General features: G+C 31.5%; 4 protein-coding genes across 5 annotated transcripts in view; 2 read left to right on the forward strand and 2 right to left on the reverse strand.

Annotated features, from left to right (window-relative positions):
- Positions 1-2,322: 2,322 nt before the first annotated feature.
- Positions 2,323-3,356, forward strand: LOC123013165. Its single transcript, XM_044411548.1, has 4 exons — positions 2,323-2,636; positions 2,681-2,860; positions 2,908-3,072; positions 3,116-3,356. The coding sequence occupies exons 1-4, from the start codon at positions 2,376-2,378 to the stop codon at positions 3,299-3,301; spliced, it is 792 nt and encodes a 263-aa protein (XP_044267483.1). The 5' UTR covers positions 2,323-2,375; the 3' UTR covers positions 3,302-3,356.
- Positions 3,357-4,763: 1,407 nt separating this feature from the next.
- LOC123012375 (DCN1-like protein 2) lies at positions 4,764-6,393 on the reverse strand. Of its 2 annotated transcripts, none has more exons than XM_044410242.1 (3): positions 6,151-6,393; positions 5,300-5,893; positions 4,764-5,252 (listed from the first exon to the last, which is right to left on the reverse strand). In XM_044410242.1, exons 1-3 carry the CDS (start codon positions 6,151-6,153, stop codon positions 5,073-5,075), a joined length of 777 nt encoding a protein of 258 aa, XP_044266177.1. In that variant the 5' UTR covers positions 6,154-6,393; the 3' UTR covers positions 4,764-5,072. The 2 variants fall into 2 exon arrangements, with proteins under 2 accessions (XP_044266177.1, XP_044266178.1); XM_044410243.1 differs by lacking the exon at positions 6,151-6,393 and adding an exon at positions 6,005-6,091.
- On the forward strand, positions 6,110-8,390 carry LOC123012374 (probable glutamate--tRNA ligase, mitochondrial). The gene is made up of 7 exons (XM_044410241.1): positions 6,110-6,532; positions 6,581-6,815; positions 6,936-7,131; positions 7,179-7,393; positions 7,446-7,677; positions 7,719-8,174; positions 8,223-8,390. The coding sequence occupies exons 1-7, from the start codon at positions 6,448-6,450 to the stop codon at positions 8,310-8,312; spliced, it is 1,509 nt and encodes a 502-aa protein (XP_044266176.1). The 5' UTR covers positions 6,110-6,447; the 3' UTR covers positions 8,313-8,390.
- A 1,606-nt stretch (positions 8,391-9,996) lies between these two features.
- LOC123013365 (diacylglycerol kinase eta) overlaps positions 9,997-21,748 on the reverse strand; it is a 104,070-nt gene continuing 92,318 nt past the window's right edge. Inside the window, exons 10-13 of the mRNA XM_044411838.1 lie at positions 21,056-21,473; positions 20,497-20,869; positions 15,553-16,522; positions 9,997-11,231 (exon numbers count right to left, since the gene is read on the reverse strand). Of these exons, the coding sequence (XP_044267773.1) occupies positions 10,929-11,231; positions 15,553-16,522; positions 20,497-20,869; positions 21,056-21,473 (2,064 nt within the window). The 3' untranslated portion in view covers positions 9,997-10,928. The remainder of the gene's footprint in view (positions 11,232-15,552; positions 16,523-20,496; positions 20,870-21,055; positions 21,474-21,748) is intronic.

The raw sequence follows: 21,748 nt of genomic DNA on the forward strand, positions 1-21,748 counted from the left end.
GTGTTTTGTTCCTTGTTTCCTCAAATTTGTCTTTCCTCTTCGTGTTTTTCCTTTAATTTTTACACAAATGTTTCTCATTTTTGCGGTTCTAACATAAAAAAATCAATCTTAACAGTTTTTTTTTGTACAAAATGTTCTATTTAGATGCATAAACGTGAATTTTAAGAGAATTTCGGTTTGATAATTCTAATTTAAAAACGTTTTTCGTATTTTTTTGACTCATTTTTTATTTATTTAACTTTTTGTCGTCTGTATTTTGATGGTTCTTTCAGATTCTCTTGTGCTACTTTATTATTTTTTAGCTTCTTGTGTTAATTTTTTTTCTTTTTTCTGTTACCCCCACTTGAGTTCTTTTTCTTCTTATTTCTTTCTTCCTATTTTGTATGTATTTTGTTCCATGTTTTTTCAAATTCAAAATTATTTGTCTTTCCTCTTCGCGATTTTCCTTTAATTTTTGTGTTACTTTGTATACTTTTTAATCTTTTTTAGAGAAATCGATAAATTGATAACTGATTTATTTTGTTTTTATTACACAAGGTGTGTCAGCTAAGATGTTTTCACTCGATTGTAATAAACAAAAAGCAAAAATATTTTGCAATAAAAAACAAAAATAACAATTTTAATAGATTAAGATGCAAAAACATAAATTTTAAGACAATTTTGCTTCGATAATTCCTTGATCTTGAAAATATTTATTATGGCTATAGACAAAATTTTAGATAAATATCATTGTTAGAATTCCAAATACTTCAAATGAGGGGTTTAGCCGGAACAGCCTGTATAATATTAATTAATTATTAAAGCAAAATTATTTTACAATTGAAAAAGTTAAAATAATGTTATTAAGCAATTATTTTTTGTACAGAATCACCCTCGGAATGACCTTTTTAACATAATTTTTATTTTTTCAACTTTGTTAGCTTTGTAGTTTGATATATATATATATTTTTTTTGATAATTCTCTTGTGTCTATTTATTGTCTTTTGTCTATTATTTTTTTCTTCTCTTCGCGTACATAATTTGTTTTACTTTTTACTCCCTTTCAGAAAAACGATTAAATTGGTGCTGATTTATTATTATCATTTATGACAAAAATCAAAAATATTTTTTATTTTTGCGGTTGTAACATAAAAAATTCAATTTTAGTATAAAATTTTCTATTTAGATGCAAAAACGTGAACTTTAAGAAAATTTCTGTTTGATAATTTCTAATTTAAAAACATTTTTCGTATTTTTTTAACTCAATTTTTGTTTTTTCAACTTTTTGTCGTCTGTATTTTGATGTTTTTTTCATGATTCTCTTGTGCTACTTTATTATTTTTTAGCTTCTTGTGTCATTTTTTTTCCTTTTTTCTTTTCTTCACACTTGAGTTCTATTCTTTCTTTTTCTTTATTTCTTTTCCTTCTTTTTTTGTATGTATTTTGGTCAAATTTGTCTGTTATTTCTCTTTCCTCTTCGCGTTTCTCCTTTAATTTTTATGTTACTTTGTTTTACTTTTTAATCTTTTTTAGAGAAATCAACAAATTGATACTGATTTATATATTTTGTTTTTATTACACAAGGTGTGTCAGCTAAGATATTTCACTTGTTTGTAATAAACAAAAAGCAAAAATATTTTGGAATTTTGCAGTTGCAACATAAAAATAACAATTTTAATAGTTTTTTTTTGTACAAAATGCAAAAACATGAATTTTAAGGCAATTTTGGTTCGATAATTCCTCATTTAAAAACGTGTTCGTAGTACTTTAACGCGAGTTTTGTTTTTTAAACTTTTCTGTCTTTGTATTGATAATTCTCTTGTATTACATAATGMATTCATTTTCGTTTTCTTTCTTCATTATCTTATCTTGTTTTTCTTTTAATTTTTGCTTTGTTTTCATTTATTTTTATTACATCGGGTGTGTTGACTAAGATTTTCTTACTTGTTTGTAATAAAAAAAGCATAAATAATTGAATATTTAATACTTTGGTGTCTTTTTCGTAATTCTCTTGTGTTACTTTATTTATTACTTTATTTCTTGTTCTTTATTCATTCTTATTTTTTTGGGTCAAAATGCGTCATAATTATAGTTTTTTTGCAGTATAAAAGAAGAATTTTTATTTAAATTGACAGATTTAGAGCCAAAACACTATATTTCAAGCAAAAAGTAATTTTTAACTGGAAATATAGTGCATTCAGTGTAAAACTCTGAGTTTTAATCATTGATAACTGCCCTTCACTGCGTTGAATAATCCTTGTGACCCAAATTGAGTCTTTTCTTCATTTTTTAGTTAATATAAATAGTTCCAATGTTGTTTGTAATGAGTTTTATTGTGATAACCCTTGACCCAATTCGTTTCATTACAAATCTCCATAAACAAATTCCTTGAAACAATGCACACCAGTGATATTTTGAAGCATTGTCAGAAATGTGTCAAAATTATCAAACGTAAAATGTGTGAGTGTTCGGAATTACCATTTTTTCCGAAACACGAAACAATCAATCTACAAAGCCATCCCGAAATACGGGTCACTTATTTTGAACCAAAATTTTCTCAAAGTCATTACAATTACCAAAATGTGTCGATTTCAAGCAACGCTTGTACTTTAATTGCCATTTTGATGGCGTCTTACTGCAGACATGAAAGAATTATCGTAAGTTGGCTCTTCAACCAACATTTTTTCAAAACTAGTTTTAGATTACTAAACCCGATGATCCAATAAACCCGCGATTGATTCATTTACTTGCATACAGCATTTTGGACGGGAATAAAATCCACGAGGAGTTGAAAGCGAAAGGCACTTTGGATAATTTCAATTTAACGGTGCCTGAAGCCATGAAATTCGCCGGCTACAGGGCCGAGGGGCTCACTGAATGGGTAAAAATTTCTTGTTTCAGGGGGCGAAAAAAACATTTCGATTTTAGAAAAGTATGATTTATATGGAGTCGCTGTTCCAATCGCTTTATGGCAATATAAAGAGCAATTTATCGGAATGGTCCAAAAGCAATAAAAGTAAAAGTAATCCAGATTTGTACATTATTTTGATAGCTGATAACAGGAGTGTGCTCTTTATTTTGCAAAAGGAAACGGTGAGGGAAATTTAACGTTGATTTTTGGTAAAATTCCCATTAGGTCACGCTAGTGGACTCCCACCAACACTCCGACTCCAAGGGGGCCCTCATCGCAGTGGGGCTACGAGAAAAATTCAACATATTGTGTCTATGGTTTGCTCATATTGTCAATAAATGTTACAAATGTGATCCCGGCTTGTACGAATTATCGTTTCTATATTTCCAAAGCAAAGCAAAACAACGATAAAAATTGTACACAAAATATTGGCAATTATAAAAATAAATCTGAAGTTTTTTGCTTATATTATAGAACGAGTGCACCAATGCATTATAAAACTGTATTTTATGCTATTTTTTCTAATTTGCGCCCACTTTTTTCTTATTTTAATTAAAAAAATATATTTTTGTCGTCTAGAGAATTTTGTGTTAGTTGGTATCGGTTGGTAACACTTGGCGCCCATCTAATTTTTTGACATTTCTGCCGTGTGTCATTGAAAAAAAATCCAAATTATTAATTATTAGTTTTACAACATAGTAATAATAAATAAAATTGCCGAAGCAACAATGCAAAATTTTTTAAAAACGTGAATTTTAAGAAACTTTCTGTTTGATAATTTCTAATTTAAAAACATTTTTCGTATTTGTTTAACTCAATTTTGGTTTTTTCAACTTTTTGTCGTCTGTATTTTGATGGTTTTTTCATGATTCTCTTGTGCTACTTTATTATTTTTTAGCTTCTTGTGTCAATTTTTTTCCTTTTTTCTTTTATTCACACTTGAGTTCTATTCTTTCTTTTTCTTTATTTCTTTTCCTTCTTTTTTTGTATGTATTTTGTTCAAATTTGTTTGTTATTTGTCTTTCCTCTTCGCGTTTCTCCTTTAATTTTTGTGTTACTTTGTTTTACTTTTTAATCTTTTTTAGGAAAATCGATAAATTGATGCTGATTTATTTTGTTTTTATTACACAAGGTGTGTCAGCTAAGATGTTTTCACCTGTTTGTAATAAACAAAAAGCAATAATATTTTGCAATTTTGCATTTGTAACATAAAAATAACAATTTTAACAGTTTTTTTGTACAAAATGTTCTAAGATGCAAGACTCCAAGGGGGCCCTCAGCGCAGTGGAGTTACAAGAAAAAATCAACATATTGTGTCTATGGTTCGCTCATTTTGTCAATAAATGTTACAAATGTGTACGAATTATCGTTTCTATATTTTCGAAGCAAAGTAAAACAACGATAAAAATTGTACACAAATTGTTGGCAGTTTTATAAGGGTTGAGAGCGCCAATGGCATTATAAAACGAGTGTTTTATGCTATTTTTTCTAATTTGCGCCCCCTTTTTTCTTATTTTAATTAAAAAAAAAAAATTGTCGTCTAGAGAATTTTGTGTTAGTTGATACCGGTTGGTGACACTCGGTGCCCACCTGATTTTTTGACATTTCTGCCGTCTGTCATTAAAAAAAATTACAAATTAAAAGTTATTAGTGTTACAACATAATAATATAATATAGTTTGCACTCCGCCCGAAATTCGCGAAATTGTCCAAAATTTGTTACCTGACAAGTCAGGAAACATACAAAAACTAAATAACCCTAAATTCATTAAAGTACAGTGTGCTTTTACATAAACGTATTATAAACGCAAATTAGAAAAACACAATTAAAATTTTAACTTGGTAATTTCCATTTAAGAAAAAACAGACTTTAATTAAAAACAATATAATTATTTATTACAGCTGATGAAAATTTACAATTGTAGTGCTCAAAAATCCTTCATGTTTGCTATTTACACTCTTCTCTATTTTAATAAATAAAACGAAAACAGACTGAATGACATTAAATCGAAACCGCTCAAGTTGTATAAAAAATAGTAAAACTTTCACAACCGACAAAATTATTAATTAATGCACAATCCGCTATATTGATTACTAAAAGCGTAATCTGTATTTTTAAATCGTTGGAATTCGCAAAAAAAGTTTAATGTCATCCAAGTCTGGCGTTCGGCACGATAGTTTCGCTAGTCGAGGGGGCTGTTTTGGTTATCTTTTGTTCTCGAGGAGGCCCACTCGACGAAATCATCAATGAGGACGGGCCAAGCGCCTTCTTCGTCATAATTACTCATATCATCGGCGATTTGTTGAGCAAAATCTAACAGCAAGTTCCAGGTGTCTTTGGGAATCGATCGTTTGTGGTTTTCCTGGAGAGAAATTTCAACTTTGGGAGATTTTAATTTTATTTAATTACCTGCAGAAATGTGCACCATAAATCCAAGAATTTGAATTTGCCTTTGAGAACAATGTTCCAATATGCGATGGCCATGTCTAGATCTAGTCCTTTTTGGCCCGGATTCTTCGCGTAATTAAAAGTGAACTGATAAAAGTCTTTAAACTTGTAATTATCTCTAATTTCATTTTCTAACGTTGACAGTCTAGCTTTTAACTTATCAATATTATCACAACCTAGTTCTGTCATTCCGGTTATAAATTCATCTCTGGTGAATTCGCATTGTGTCGCAGCCTTGAATTTCCAGGCTATTATCAGGACTAATTTTGATTCGGGAGGTAAGCCTAAATCGTCTAAGAATTTCATAATTCCATCAACTGTGATTTTATCCGGCTCATTGGGGTCTTTATATCTATTGTACAAAGCTTCCAACTTCTTCTTATCGACGTTTCGCGGCTCTTTATAGTAAGCATCAGGATTTTGAAAGTAATTATCGCTGGCTAAGTCCAATTTCCAGTCGTTTTGCGTAAGGCAATAAATCGCTGTATTCTCGCCAGTTTGGGTAAACGATATAAATTTCTTCACTTTTTCTCTTTGGGACGACTTGAGTTTATGCTAGAAAAGACAACATAAAGTGGGGTTAGAAGTTTCAAAATAACTCAGAGAGCCAAATAAACCGGCAAAAAACACGTTTTCGCACATCATTCAATCGTTGCAACCACTCACCATTCTCACAGCACAAGTTTTCACAAGAAATTTCGACCAAAATGTAAAACTTTGAGATGAAAGTGAGGTTATGTCAACCAAAATAATTTTGACATTTCGCTTTGGAAAATCACATTTTTCGCAAATTTTCTTGCTATTTCACTCACCATGGTAGATTGGGGCTTGCACTATAATTCCTAATATTTTTCAATCATTTGATTGGAGTTTCGTTAATGCAGTCGAAGGATCATGAAAATAACCTTAAAAGTCTTGTACAAGGTTGCCACTCTTACAAACAACGACAGAAAACTAGGACGAGAAACCAAAACGCGATAAATAGAGAAAGTGAAAAGAAAGTGCAAGTTTGTTCAATTGTGGGTGACGAAATTGCACCCATTTCCCAAATTTTTCCCCCAAATCAAACATGAGGACGCTCATTTCCACATAACCTCGAATTTGCAACAATGCAATCTTTTATTCAGAAGACTCCAATTGCACGTTTTTGCACCAAGGAAACAGTTAGAGTGCGTTTTGCGCCAAGTCCGACAGGTATAATTCTTAAAAAATAAATTAGTGTTTTATTTGGTCGTTTTTAAGGCTTCTTGCACTTGGGGGGCTTACGAACAGCGCTTTACAATTACTTTTTTGCCAAATCTCGCAACGGTGCGTTTATTTTACGTATTGAAGACACGGATCAAAGTCGCCTGGTCGAGGGGGCCATCGAACAATTGCAACGCGATTTAGACTGGGCCGGGGTACAAATTGATGAGGGGCCAAGCACAGGGGGCTGTTACGGCCCCTATATCCAATCCCAACGACTACACATTTACAGGTACCGGCACTGAATTTTGAAAATCTAGTAACTTTACGTTTCTAAAGTTGTAAGTTTTGAAACTAAAAGTTGGTACTTACAATCTAAAATTAGGTTTAATTATTGAAATAAAAACAACAGGGGGCATGTTGAGACTTTGCTGAACAACGGCTCGGCCTACCACTGCTTTTGCACCGAAAAACGACTCGAGTTGTTACGAAGGGAGGCTATTCGAGTCAGGGAAGTCCCCAAATATGACAACAGGTGTCGCAGTTTAAACCCTCAAGAAGTGGGGGAGAAACTAGCGCAAGGAATCCCATCATGTGTCAGATTCAAGGTACAATTTTGCGAATTTAGTGATTTTAGTTTGTTTGGTAATTTTAGTTGGTAGCTGGGGTTCAAAGTTACCTTGATTTGATTTATGGTGGTTTTAATTACGATGTTGCCGCGAATGAGGGTGACCCAGTCATTGTGAAATCCGATGGTTTTCCCACTTACCATTTTGCCAACGTGATTGATGACCATTTAATGAAGATTTCGCACGTTTTGCGCGGGGTTGAGTGGCAGATTTCCACCCCAAAACACATAATGATGTATAGGTAGTTTTGTTTTGTTTGGTTGGCGACACTTATTGTCGGGTGTGTTTCACAGAGCTTTCAATTGGGAACCCCCGCTTTTTGGACACTTGCCTCTGCTAATGAACCCAGATGGTTCGAAACTCAGTAAAAGGCAAGGGGATATCAGGATTGGTCATTACAGGGATCAAGGGATTTTCCCTTTAGCTTTAATTAATTTTATTGCGAGTTCGGGGGGCGGTTTTGGGAAAGATAGTGAGCAAAATGTGAAACCAAAGTGTTACACTATTGGAGAATTGACACGACAGGTATACCAACAATTATTTTTTTTTATTGTAATAAATTGTAGTTTGATGTTTGTAGAATCAATGCACATTCGGGTAAATTAATGCCAGAGAGACTCTTCGATTTTAATAGATTAGAGTTGAAGCGAAAACTTGAAGACTCTGAAGAGGGGGAAAAACTAGTGGAAGAAGTGCGCGAAATGGTGAAGAAACATTTCCCGGGGGATTCCCTTCAATTGGGGTCAGAACACGTGAGAAATATTCTCCATTGGTCGGTTAATAGGGTCACAAAATTGCCGGATTTACTCTCAGATGATTTGAAATTTATCTGGGTTTCCCCCAAAAGCTACAAAATTGCCGAAAATGATTTAGTTCCCATCAGGATTTTTGTTGAAAAGTTGGATAAACAAGTGTTGGAACGTGACAATTTGAATGCTTTTTTTAAGAGTTTTTGCAAGGAACATCAACTCAAATTCGGGAGTTTCATGAAGACTTTGAGGTCACTTTTAAGCGGGTTGAAGGTTTGGGTTTCAGGCCAATTTTTTTGAAATTATTTTGTTTTTTTTTAGGAGGGGCCAAGTGTTGCCGAAATGATGGAGATTCTGGGCAAAGAAAACACCATTGAACGTCTCCACGCGTGCATAAAAAACAACAAATGAGATAAATATATTTAATATCTTTCATTGTAATACAATTATAACAAAAAGATTAAAAAACATAGTAAAAAATTCAATTTAGAGTTTCGTCCTTGTCGTAGGTTTAGTAAAATAATTCAAGTTTGAGGTTTTATTATGATAACTAAAGAGTCGTATTGCTGGCCATTTTATTACAAGTGACTGCAATATTTTATCACAGAAGTTCAACAGCAGTCTTAGGTAAAAAAACAGATTTTGAGACTTCTCGAAATCTGCTTAAATAATACAAATTCGGTGAATAAAAGTGGTGGTTGTGGTGTTGGAAAACAATTGGGCCACTTTCACCACCAATCAGAGCGGTTTTAGGGAAATTTTGGTCCACGCAAATGTGTCCTTTCGTTTGATTAATGATTGTAGAGTGGAGAAAATAAGGAGAAACGTGAATAAAAGGAATGCAAAATTTGCCGAAATCTTCTAAATCTAGACATTTTGTACATACGGGAATGATCGTAAGGCTACAACATATTTTGTGCTAAGTAATATACAGGGTGTTGCGTCTAAACCCAACATTATAAATATTGCGAATTCGAATAATCGTATTTATTTGAAAATTGGTACATAGCCATAATCCATTAAGTCCTCCTAAATGAAAATATTTTCAAGATGGCGACACTTCCGGTTATACCGGAAGTCGGTCTCAACTTTCTTATTTTAAATGGAAAGGTATATTTTTTATTGCGTTTTTGGATTAATCGAGTTATTTTAAGAGATTTTTCATCAGCTTTCCATATACCTAAATTTAGCCGTTTTTGAAATATTTGGAGTTTTTCAAAAATTTTTGGATTTGCACCTTCCACTTTAAAAATCGGTAACTCTGCCATTTTTTAATATTTTGAATTCGTTTTTTGGCGTTTCAAAGAGAAAGTTTAGATCTTTCTTTTGGTGTTTTCAAATTTTGAAAAAAAATTAACAAACCCCAAAATTTTAAGGGTACTTTTGTAATTCCCCAAATGAAATACCCCAATTGTTATTTTACTAAATGGGATACATTTTTTCCTTTAGTTTCACTAGTTTATCATTCGTAAGGAAAAAATGCCTACTCTATCTACTATCTACTCTATTTAATGTCCAATAGTAATTTACTGTTGACGTTTGTTTATTTTATAAAATTTTGACATTTTTGATTTCCATAGAGTAATAAATTTTCTGTAGTCTTAACAAAAACTCACTCTAACTTGAAAATTATTAAATTTTGGTATAAGGAATGTTAAGACAGATCGATGCAGAATTAATTCTCTTCCATTTAGTAAAATAAAAATCGGGGTATTTCATTTGGAAAAACTGAGTTATGGGTATTTGAATTACAAAAGTAACCTTAAAATTTTGGGGTTTGTTATGTGTTTTTTCAAAATTTGAAAACACCGGAAGAAAGATCAAAGCTTTCCCTTTCAAACGCCAAAAAACGAATTCAAAATGTTAAAAAATGGCAGAGTTACCGATTTTTAAATTGGAAGGTGCAAATCCAAAATTTTTTGAAAAACTCCCAACTATTTCAAAAACGGCTAAATTTAGATTTAACACTTTAAAAAAATATACCTTTCCTTTTAAAATAAGAAAGTTGAGACCGACTTCCGGTATAACAGGAAGTGTCACCATCTTGAAAATATTTTCATTGAGGAGGACTTAATGGATTATGACTATGTACCAATTTTCAAATAAATCTGATTATTCGAAGTTCCAATACTTTTAATGTTTTGTTTAGACGGAACACCCTGTATAACACAGGAAGTTTGGTTAAAGTGCGCTGTTATGGCAGTCAATTTACCTTCTTAGGATCACCAAATGGTTTTGTCACAACTAGTCTAAAAAATTATTCTCTGATATGGTAATTGTGCGAACAAAAAACAGCTCTACCAACAATAACAGTTCTTAGGAAGCTAAGGTTTGACACAATAATCACATTAGGCTAACATGCAAAAGGCAATAAGTAATGATTATCTTAGTTACTTCTATATAACTCGTTCTTTGAAATGATAAATAAACTAACACAGAATTTTAGCATAGTTCTTATACTCCTAAAGTACTAAACTAGTTCTATAAATACTCTTCAACATCCAAAAAAGCTTAAAATAATTTTTTATTAACATGTAAGGTCACCTAAATGAAGTATGAAGAGTCTCGAAGCCGGCATCCTGATTGGTTGTTGCGGCATACCAATCAAAATGGCTTATTCGAGATATTGCAAGGGAAAACAGGTTCGATTCCAAGATGAAGTAAAACAATGCACTTAGCGATAGAACAGTTGAGATATATTGCTAGGGAAAGATAATTGCTTTTAGTTTAGAATATTAGTTTTTTGCTTTTTCAAAGAGAGTTCAAATTTAACGAGTTTTATAAGCGTACGATTTTTATCATTATTTTTGGTTTTATATTGAAGAATAGATGAATTTCGATCTGATGAACATTACATTACACTTAACTAGAATCATTTTATGTACATATATATTCTGGAAATCACAGCAATTTCTCATATCAGTAACTAATATCGATCAACATTTATTTTATTTTATACCGAATTAAAATTAACACTTTCTACGAATGATGATAAAATACGTTGGTCAGCGCATTTTTATTAAAAACTTATAAACCTTGGGTCAAATCCTTGATGGCTTGCAGTATTCTTTTCACATGTCCTACTTTAGTAACCCCTAAGTCTTTCAAATCCCTCCGAGCCAATGTGAGAAGTTCGCGGCCTCGGATGTCGTTTTTAACGAAACTGTCGATGTACTCGGACAATTGGAGAGTTTCCAACCAAGTTGCCACCTCTTGTGTGCCCCACGATGCCACCTCACGGCTGGTTTTCTTACCGGCTTGCTGCTGGCTCGAACTTGCGCCCTTTGTGCGGAATTTCAGCCAGAACAGGCCCTTACGTTTATGTTCACCCTGAAAAATACAAGGTTTTTAGTTATTATAATTTAAGTTATTATTATGAATAAATTTCGTTAATATTTATATTTCCTAACAGCATTACAAGTTTTTAGAAGAACTGATTTTTGAATTGAATTTAAAGTATTTAGTTATTAGTACAAAAGCAACTAGAAAATGTGGTTAAATCCTATCGGATTTTTAAAACACAACGCGTCTCAATAAAAACTGTCAAATCCTATCGGATCTGATTAAGGGTTTTATTTTTATTTAGTAAAGTGTCTTTTAGATTGTAAAAAATAATGTTTGGGTCACTTCGAGTAGATTCAGGTCACTTTAGGCCACTTCGGGTTATTTCGGATTACTTTGGTTTGAAGTAAAAAGAAAGTGTTAAATGTACTGACTTTGATTTTCAAAAGGAGAAAAATTCTTAAAGAAATGTTTACATTTAGTAGTAAAAATGCCAATCGAGACGTTTCAAAACATCGTGCTACAAAAGACAGTTGGGGAGACTAAGAAAGTGTCAGATGTCCCGGATTAAAAAAAATTAGACTTGCAAAAAAACATTTAAAAATTTCTTAAAGAAATGCTTAAATTTACAAAAATGTCATTTAAGACGTTTCAAAACATCGTGCTACAAAAGACAGTTGAGGAGACTAAGAAAGTGTCAGATGTACTAGATTAAAAAATTTAATAATAATTAATAATTATTAAAAAGTTTAGAGATTTTGAGATCTGTTTCAAAAAAAGAAAAATAATCTCATGGGCGTATGACAAAAAAAACATTTAAAAAATTGATCAAGAATTCAAATTTTCAAAATTGTTTTTCTAAAACTATCTTTGAGATTTAGCAAGAATATACTGTGTGTAAATTTTAACAAGTTTATCTCAACGAATTATTAAAATAATTATAAAAAAATTCTTCAGCCCCTTTTTTTCTATTTTAACCCAAAAAAATCATCAATAAGCACCATGTTGTTCGAAGTTTAAAAAAATGATAAAAAGTGTTTGTTTTCAAAAATTAGCTTTGAACAAGCAGTTTTTAGTCTTTATCTGTAAATTTTGGAGCTAGCTTAGTACTCCAACTAAAAAAATTCTAACTTCATTAATCGGTGTCCGATTTTTTTTAAATTTTTACTGTTTCTGTAATTCATTATAAGCTAGCAAAAAACACAACAAAATGGTTTTTTGTTTGAGAATTTGAAATGTACTGACTTTTTGATTTTCAAAAGAAGAAAAATTCTTAAGGAAATGTTTAAATTTAGTAGTAAAAATGTCATTCGAGACGTTTCAAAACATCGTGCCACAAAAGACAGTTGGGGAGACTAAGAAAATGTCAGATCTAGTGGATTAAAAAATTTAATAATAATTAATATTTATTAAAAAGTTTAGAAGTTTTGAGAGCTTTTTCAAAAATAGAAAAATAAGCTCATGGGCGTATGACAAAAAAAAAAACATTTAAAAAATTGATCAAGAATTCAAATTTTCAAATTTTTTTTTCTAAAACTATCTTTGAGATTTAGCAAGAATATACTGTGTGTAAATTTTAATAATCATAAAAAAAGTCTTCAGCCCTTGCGTTTATGCTCACCCTGAAAAATACAAGGCTTTTAGTAAATAATAACCAATTATTATTAATTAAGTTATTATTATGAATGAATTTCGTTAATATTTATATTTCCTAACAACATTACAAGTTTCTAAAAGAACTGAAAAATATGAAACTGAAAAATAAAAATATTCTCATGGGCGTATGACAAAAAAAATTCAAAAAATGATCAAGAATTCAAATTTTCAAAAAAATTTCTAAAACTATTTTTAAGATTTAGCGCCAAAAAATATACTGTGTGTATATTTTACCAAGTTTATATCAACGAATTATACCTAAAATAATTAAAAAAAGTCAGCCTTTTTTTTGTATTTTAACCCAAAAAAATCGTCAATAAGCACCATGTTGTTCGTAGTTTAAAAAAATGATAAAAACTGTTAAAAGCAGTTTTTAGTCCTTATCTGTAAATTTTGGAGCTAGCTTAGAACTACAACTAAAAAAAATTCTAACTTCATTAATCGGTGACCGATTTTTTTGAAATTTTTTATGTTTCTGTAATTCATTCTAAGCTACAAAAAACACAAAAAAATGGTTTTTTGCTTGAGAATTTGAATTTTTTTGGACCATTTTGAATCAGAAAATTGTTCATTACGGCCCTGATATGGAAATGTACTAAATACACAGTGTTCCAAAAATGTCAAATTTTGACAGTTTGGCAGAAAAGAAAATTAATTAACGTTTATTCTTCAAATAATTATTTTTTATATTGACAATAAAATCAATTAAAACAAAATTTTTAATTATGTGTGTTCTGATTGGTTGATTTTACAAGACGTAATTGGTTGGCTAAGGATGGCCAATGATACTAAACTTTAGCGCATTAAATAATTTTTTGCGTTTTATTGGTCTAATAATCGAAAGTGGCTCTGGGGTTGGCTCTTCCCATTGTGCAAAATTCGATCCAATTAAAGTAAGATAACTCACACTAAACGCTGATTTGTTATAAAAATCGATTCAGAATTCAATAATTATTCACGATTTTTTAAATGTGTGGAGCTACTTATCGTTGCTAGGTTTTTGTCGGATTTTGGCCAATAAGAAATAAAAACCGGTTTGTTCTCACGTTACTGGTAATTACGTGAATCGTAAATGATTATTATTGGCCCTTGTAACAAATATGTCCAACCAATCAAATTCAAGATTTTACAAAAACCTCACCGATTATCCATAAAAAAACTGGTTTAATCCAATTCGAATTTGCTTTGAAAAAGACGCAAAAATAATGAATTTCAATTAATTTTTCCAATTAGCCGCGAAAAATTAATGTTAGATAAGGGACTCTTTAATCGATTTTTTTCTCAGTGGGTTCCAAAAAATGCAGATTAAAGCTTTCATGTGAAAAAATTTCGTTTGATTTTCTTGAAGAGTGTAAGCCACATTGTCGCGAAATGTCAACAACTGTCAGATTGAATGATTGAAATCCAACGCACTCTTAGTGATTTTTTTAAAATGTTAATTTAGGCACTTTTAGACCTTTTTTCTTCATGAAACTCTACCACTTTGTAGAATTATGACCTCCACCTTTTGCTGTTTTCTACTTTTAGTGCTTCCAAATTTTCCAAAAATCTCCAGCAAAAACAATTGCTATCGCGCGACAAAGGTAATTTTGAACAAAAAATAATTTTTTTGTTAATTTTTTTTTTAAATAACATTCACCAAGATTTTTTTCAGACCAAATGTTTTTCCAAAATTGGGTTAAGTATCTTAATTATTTAAATTACGATTAAAAAAATCATTGTTTAAGAACTGTGAATCATGTATTTCCCGAAAGTCAAATTGTTTGTTTTTTAGAATAAACAAACAAATTTTGCATTGGAGTATCTTTCGTTTTTTTACAAAACGTTAATTTAGACACTTTTAGACTTTTTTTTCTCTATGAAACTCTACTACTTTGTAGAATTATGACTGAATTTTTGTTTTTTACTTTCACTCAGTCTCTACCTTTTACCGTCTTCTGGTTTTAGTGCTTTAAAATTTTCCAAAAATCTCCAGGAAAAACAATTGTTATCACGCGACAAAGGTAAACTATTTTTTTGTTACAAATTCTTTTTTGATAAGATTCACCAAGATTTTTTTCAGACCAAATGTTTTTCCAAAATTGGGTTAAGTAGGTATCTTCATTATTTATATTACGATAAAAAAATTGTTTAATTCATTGTTCATTGTTTAAAAGCTGTGAATTTATTATTTTTCGAAGGTCAAATTGTACGTTTTTTAGAATAAAGAAACAAATTTTGCATTGGAGTACAGGGTGTTCCATCTAAACCCCACATTAAAAGTATTGGGAATTGGAATAATTATATTTGTTTGAAAATTGATACATAGCCATAATGCCTCCTAAATGAAAATATTTCCAAGATGGCGACACTTCCGGTTATACCGGAAGTTGGTCTCAACTTTCTTATTTTAAATGGAAAGCTACATTTTTTACTGCGTTTTTGGATTAAATTTAGCCGTTTTTTAAATATTTGGAGTTTTTCAAAAATTTTTGGATCTGCACCTTCGACTTTAAAAATCGGTAACTCTGCTATTTTTAAAAATTTTGAATTCGTTTTTTCGGCGTTTAAAAGAGCAAGTTTAGATCTTTCTTCCGCTACAATACTTCTAATGTGACGTTTAGACGGAACACCCTGTATCTTTGGTTCGTAAAAGTGTTACAATTACAAACTTATTTTTTTCAATAACATGTTTTTTGTGTTTTATTATTAAATAATAAAAAATTATGAATACCTGGTCGCCTTGTACCGGCTGTAGATAAACCAGACTTCCTTCCGGTTTCTCAAACATCACACACTTCCTTAATTCCATCTCCGTGTTGGCTAAACTAGCACTTAGTTTGTTCTCCAAATCTTCCCTTAACTTCAATTTCTCGCCTCGATCATGCAAGAGACAGCAACTTTCTTCGTATAGTTGCTTAACAGCAGTTACTAGTTTAGTAAATTCGGTTCGTAACATCGGTCCTTGTAGTATTTTCCCATTTGGGTGAATTTTCTCAAGACATGTATCACATTTCGCTGCTAGCGAATACAAATCGGCTTCAAGCGAATGACTAATAGCTAGTATCTTAATCCATTTGGTCAAAGTAGTGACACATTCGATGAAACCAAGAAGTAAATGATGTTCCTCATCGCTGAAGACAACATCCGGTTCAATTTGACTGATCGGTTTTTCGACAAAAGTGACAGTTTTCTCATGATGGTGCACCGGAACGGCACCACTGAACGAATGTTGTCGAATTTTCTCGAAGTTGACCCCCAAAAAGGAGGACTTCTCATGGCTTGGCATACTTTGGCGTGTGAAACTATGACGGGCTTTGTCATGGGAGATGGAATGTCGTTGTTTGGTCTGTGCAGCTATACTCTGTCTCTGTTTCTCCTCCCAGGACTTGAGGGAGTTCTCCAAGGCCCGGTTCCGGCACAGCATCTGCATCCGGTTCTTGTGCAAAATCCGGATGATTCCGGGAGGCTGAATCCAGGCCTCGCCATCGACTTGAATCGGAACTCCTTCCTCGCCCAAAATATTGATTTGGATGCTTTGACATTGGGCGATTCGGTGGTGTTGCAAGTTGATGAGACGCGAAGCTGCCATTTGGACCGACCCAAAAACTGCCACCACTTCGAGGATCTTGTCGTCGAAGGAGGGTGGGAGGAAAATGTGGTCTTCTTTGTGGCCGCCCCAGAAGTTGATGCCGCCCATGAAGCTTTTGGAGGGTTCAATTACACAGAGTGACAAAAAATCATGACAACTTGACAAATTATACAGGGTGTCCCAGAGCTCCGTATTTCTTCAATTACTCTGACAGTAAAACTCTGCGGTTTCTTTTGGACGATAGACATTCATTTTTTCTATGGTCCAAAAATATTTTCGTCATTATAGGTAATTCCTATATAGGGTGGCGCAACAAAGTTATATTTTTTCTTATGGAACACCCAGTATATTATGCGCTTATTTGAAAGAGTCTTTAATTCTAAAAATATCCATATCAGGTTTTATGGGTCTACCATGGACCGTTTATCAATTATGGGCAATTTTATGATTATTATGGTAGAAATTCAATCAATCTTTTGCAACTACTGTAGAGTGTTCACATTCGCAAAATATTAATTATCTTGATTTTTTCAAATGAAATACCCTGTATGTAAAAAACTATTAAATTCAGAGGCTACTAACAACTGATTTTTAATTACGGTGTTATCTTTTTTTATTATTATATTCTCGTGATTTTTAGATTTATTTGTTAAATCAGAGACAAATTTCCATACTTTTTTCGTAATGTTATCCGATTTAAAAAAGCTATTTTGATAATATGTTTTTTCTTCTGCTGTTAATATTGGATAAGTTTTCTTTATGAAAAAAAGATCTTTCAATTTATTACATGAGATTTGTGTTTCCACATCGATCCATCGTTTTAGTTTTTTTTATAATATTGTTTTTTTAAATGATATACAGGGTGTTTTGTTTTTATTGCTACAAATTTGAACAGATAAAAGAACATTCAATTTTAAGACAAAAGTTTCCTATAAACATGTATCAAAAAATTTTTTGTAAAGAAGCTTCACCCTCTGAAAGGGGTGCGTTTTTATTCAAAAGAACTCTTTTTTGTGAAAAACTATGGAATTAAAATTTTGTTCAAAATTGTTAGAGTTTTTTTTATCCTAACCCCCAGTTTAAAAAAATATACTAAAAAATATACCATTTTCAACTTAATTTGCTAATTTTTTGGCCCATTTGGGTAAAATTTTACTTGAAGAAGGCAAAAATAATTTCGTTTTCGACCCCTAATTTGGGTGTTTTAGCAAAATTTTGTAAAAAAAATCGGTTTTGGTTCAAAAACGTTTTTATTTTATTTGTTTGAAAATAGATGGAAATGATACAATTTTTTGCCTATTTAATTTTTGGGCATGTTTTGATCAAAAACAATTAAGATTTTTACTCAAAAATAAGCAAAAACACCATTTCCTATCTAATTAGATTTCTCGGCTTACTTGAACAAAATGTCGCAAAGGAAAAGAGCATTTTTAACAGAAAAAGTTAAAAAAAAAATTTTTGCCAAAATTTTGCAAAATCTTAAAAAAACAGCTTTTAACTCAAAAACATGTTAAACGCTTTAAAAGGTGCAGTAACTTGGTGGTTTTTTGCTTGTGAATAATTTTTTTTGAAAAAAAGTAGATTTTTAGGTCACCAAAATAAATCCAATAAAACAAAATAGAACGGTAATTTGAATCTAGTTTAATGATTTTGTAGATATTTTAGCGAAATTTTGCGAAAAATAATTTTTTAACTGAAAAACATGTTTTTACCTTCGAAAATGTAAAAAATTGCATAATTTTCGATCTAATTTGGTAGTTTTTGAACTTTTTTGAATGAAGGATATTTGAAACGGCAAAAATATTATAATTTTCGATCTAATTTGGTAAGTTTTGGTCTGTTTTAGCGAAAAAAACTCAGTTAATTAGCCCAAAAATGTATTTAACTGCTTAAAAAAGCAAAAACAGCACAATTTTTATCGATTTTTGGACCCGTTTGAACAAAATTTTGCAAAAAATTGCATTTCTGGCTGAAGAACTTTCTTAAACGCTTGAGAAAGTAAAAAATAACATCATTTTCGATTTAATTTTGTGATTTTTATCTTGTCTCAATGAAGTCTTATTCAAAATTTGAGTTTTTATCTTAAAAACATGCTAAAACGTTCAAAAAAGCAAAAATAGTTTGATTTTCGACCAAATTTGACCATTTTTTTTTCGGTAAAAACACAACAAAACAGGTGTAACATGAATATTAAAAAGATTTTACTCAAAAAGGGTAAGTTGTATCGAAAAAAACGTAAAAGAACTTTTTTTTGTGAAAAACTATGGAATTTAAAATTTTGTTGGTACTCGTAGCAAGAAACTTAGGCAAAAATATACCAAACAATATACCATTTTCAACTTAATTTGCTAATTTTTTGGCCCATTTGGGTGAAATTTTACTTGAAAATGGCAAAACTAATTTTGTTTTCGACCCTTTATTTGGGTATTTTAGCAAAATTTTGTGAAAAAAATCAGTTTTGACTCAAAAACGTTTTTATTTGCTTGAAAATAAATGGAATTAATATAATTTCTTGCCTAATTAATTTTTGAGCATTTTGGACATCAAAAACAATTGAGACTTTTACTCAAAAATAAGCAAAAAACACCATTTTGTATCTAATTAGGAGATTTCTCGGCTTACTTGAGCAAAATGTCGCAAAGGAAAAGTGCATTTTTTAACTGAAAAAGTCAAGAAGAATGTTATTTTGGTCATTTTTTGCCAAAATTTTGCAAAATCTTTTGACTCAAAAACGCGTTAAACGTTTTAAAAGGTGCACCAACGTGGTGGTTTTTTGCTTGTGAATATTTTTTTTCGAGAAAAAATAGGTATTTTATCTAGTTTAGTCATTTTGTGGCCTATTTTAGCGAAAAAAAGTTTTTAGTTGAAAAACATTCAAAAAAAATACTTGAAACGGCAAAAATATTATCATTTCCGATCTAATTTGGTAAGTTTTGGACTGTTTTAACGAAAACAACAGTTTATTAGCTTAAAAAAGCAAAAATAGCACAATCTGTATCGACTTTTCGACTGGTTTGGACAAAATTTTGCAAAATAATTGCATTTCTGGCTGAAGAACTTTCTTAAACACTTGAGAAGGTGAAAAATAACATAATTTTCGATTTAATTTCGTGATTTTTTATCTTGTCTCGACGAAGAAAAATAGTTTGATTTTTGACCAAGTTTGACCATTGTTTTTTCGCTAAGAAACACAACAAAAAAGGTGTAACATGAATATTAAAAAGATTTTACCCAAAAAGGGTAAGTTGTATCGCAAAAACCTCTTTTTTGTAAAAAATTGAATGAATTTAGAATTTTTGTTTTTGAAAGTAACAAAAAACTTCAGCCAAAATAGTTGTAGTAGTACTTTTTATCACAAACCCCCCAAATTTAGGTCGCCCCTGATTAAAAATTTCGATATAAAGGTAATCAACTGGACCAAATTTGTAATTTTATCTAAAATAGTTTTTGAAATATTAGACAAAATCCAAAAAAACATGCACCCCTTTCAGAGAGTGTAGCTCCCTTACATAGTATTTTTCAATAGGTACATGTTCATAAAAAACTTTTGTCTTAAAATTGAATATTCTATCACCTGTTTAAATTTGTAACAATAAAAATGAAACACCCTACAGGGTGTTATATATACAGCGTGTCCCAGAGCTCCGTATTTCTTCGATTACTTTGACAGTAAAGAAGATAACGAAATGCGGTTTCTTTTGAACGATAAACATTTATTTTTTCTATGCTCCGAAAATATTTTCGTCATTATAGATACTTTCTATATAGAGTGGCGCAATAAAGTTATATTTTTTCTTATGGAACACCCGGTATATTATGCGTTTATTTGAAGAGTTTTTTATCAATTATAGGCAATTTTATGATTATTATGGTAGAAATTCAATCAATCTTTTGCAATTACTGCAGAGTGTTGACATTCGCAAAATATCAATTATCTTGATTTTTTCAAATAAAACACCCTGTATGTTATTAGAGCTGTTAATAAGCTTTCTAAAAAACCTAGGGTTTGGAGGTCTTTGTATAATTTGTCAAGTTGTCACGACATGACTTTTTTTGTGTTAGAAAATTTGGGGGGAAGAGTCTCACCTTGGAATGTTGAGAATGACGATACCTTGTAGACTGGGCAGAGGTATTCTTTGACCATCACACTCGAGTTGGACCCTTTGTTCTAGATTTTTGTAAGTCTTCTGGAGCCACTCTTTGCTCCCCAAGACACCATACCACATGTAGTTTTTGGCACGCGATCTGCACTTTTCTGGATGTTCTTCGCGTTTGTGGTGGAAGTCGAGCGAGATTTTGGCATCGATTCCGATGCCAAAATAGTTGTTCATGACGCAGCGTTCGTAGAAACCTTCTAGAAGTGTTTCGTCTGGGTCAATTAGAGGACTTACTGCAGCGCAAAGAGTGTCTGCATTAGCTAGAAGACATTTGCTAATGAAACCACTTCCCGTGCTCACATCTAAAATGCGATACACACCGATAAGACATTCAGTAATACTTCTACTTGGCGTTGCTGGGAAATAAAAATAAAAATAGGGAGAACAATGCTTTGGCGATGATATCCTAAAAAATCAACCAAGACAAGGGTTTGTCATTCCCCAAAGAAACTAAAGGGTTAATTTTGCCCACTACTGGGGAAACTTACTTGGCCATGTTGGTAGTCTCACTAGGGGATTTATGATTGGCAGTTTGCGGTTCTCCTTTTCTCGTTCATCCTTTTTCTTTTCCGCGTCGGTGTAGAAACTGGTTGTGGCAGCAGCAGCTGCCAAAGCGGCAGCTTCAGCAGGATTCAACATGCTGCAGCAGGAAATCCTGCGAGTGGCAGCTGGGGACCGTGTCATAAACTGCTCATTGTCAATCCCAAGCAAGTTTGAACTAGAACTGTTGTTACTAGTGGTGACATCAGTTGATAACTTCTCGGATTTAGAACCCAAATTACGCAAATCCAAATCAGAACCTGAATCAATCTCAACAGATAGTTTCGCCAAACGCTCGCTTCGAATTTCTTCTGTTAGAACGGGCGAAGGGGGCTCCACTATCACACTCACTTGTGGGAAAATACACTAAAGAGACAAATATAACTGTAATTAAATTTTCATAATTACCATTTCAGCTTTAGTATTTAGTAGTAAAAATCGAGACGTTTCAAAACATCGTGCTACAAATGACAGTTGGGGACACTAAGAAAATGTCAGATGTCCAGGATTAAAAAATTTCTAGACTTGCAAAAAAACAAAATTTAAAAAAATGTCATTCGAGACGTTTCAAAACATCTGGATTAAAAAAATTAATAATAATTAATAATTATTAAAAAGTTTAGAGATTTTGAGAGCTGTTT

This window comes from Tribolium madens, unplaced genomic scaffold (genome assembly GCF_015345945.1).
Source record: "Tribolium madens isolate multiple individuals breed KSU strain unplaced genomic scaffold, Tmad_KSU_1.1 Scaffold_96;HRSCAF=242;Tcas5.2_LG5, whole genome shotgun sequence".
Taxonomy (NCBI): domain Eukaryota; kingdom Metazoa; phylum Arthropoda; class Insecta; order Coleoptera; family Tenebrionidae; genus Tribolium; species Tribolium madens.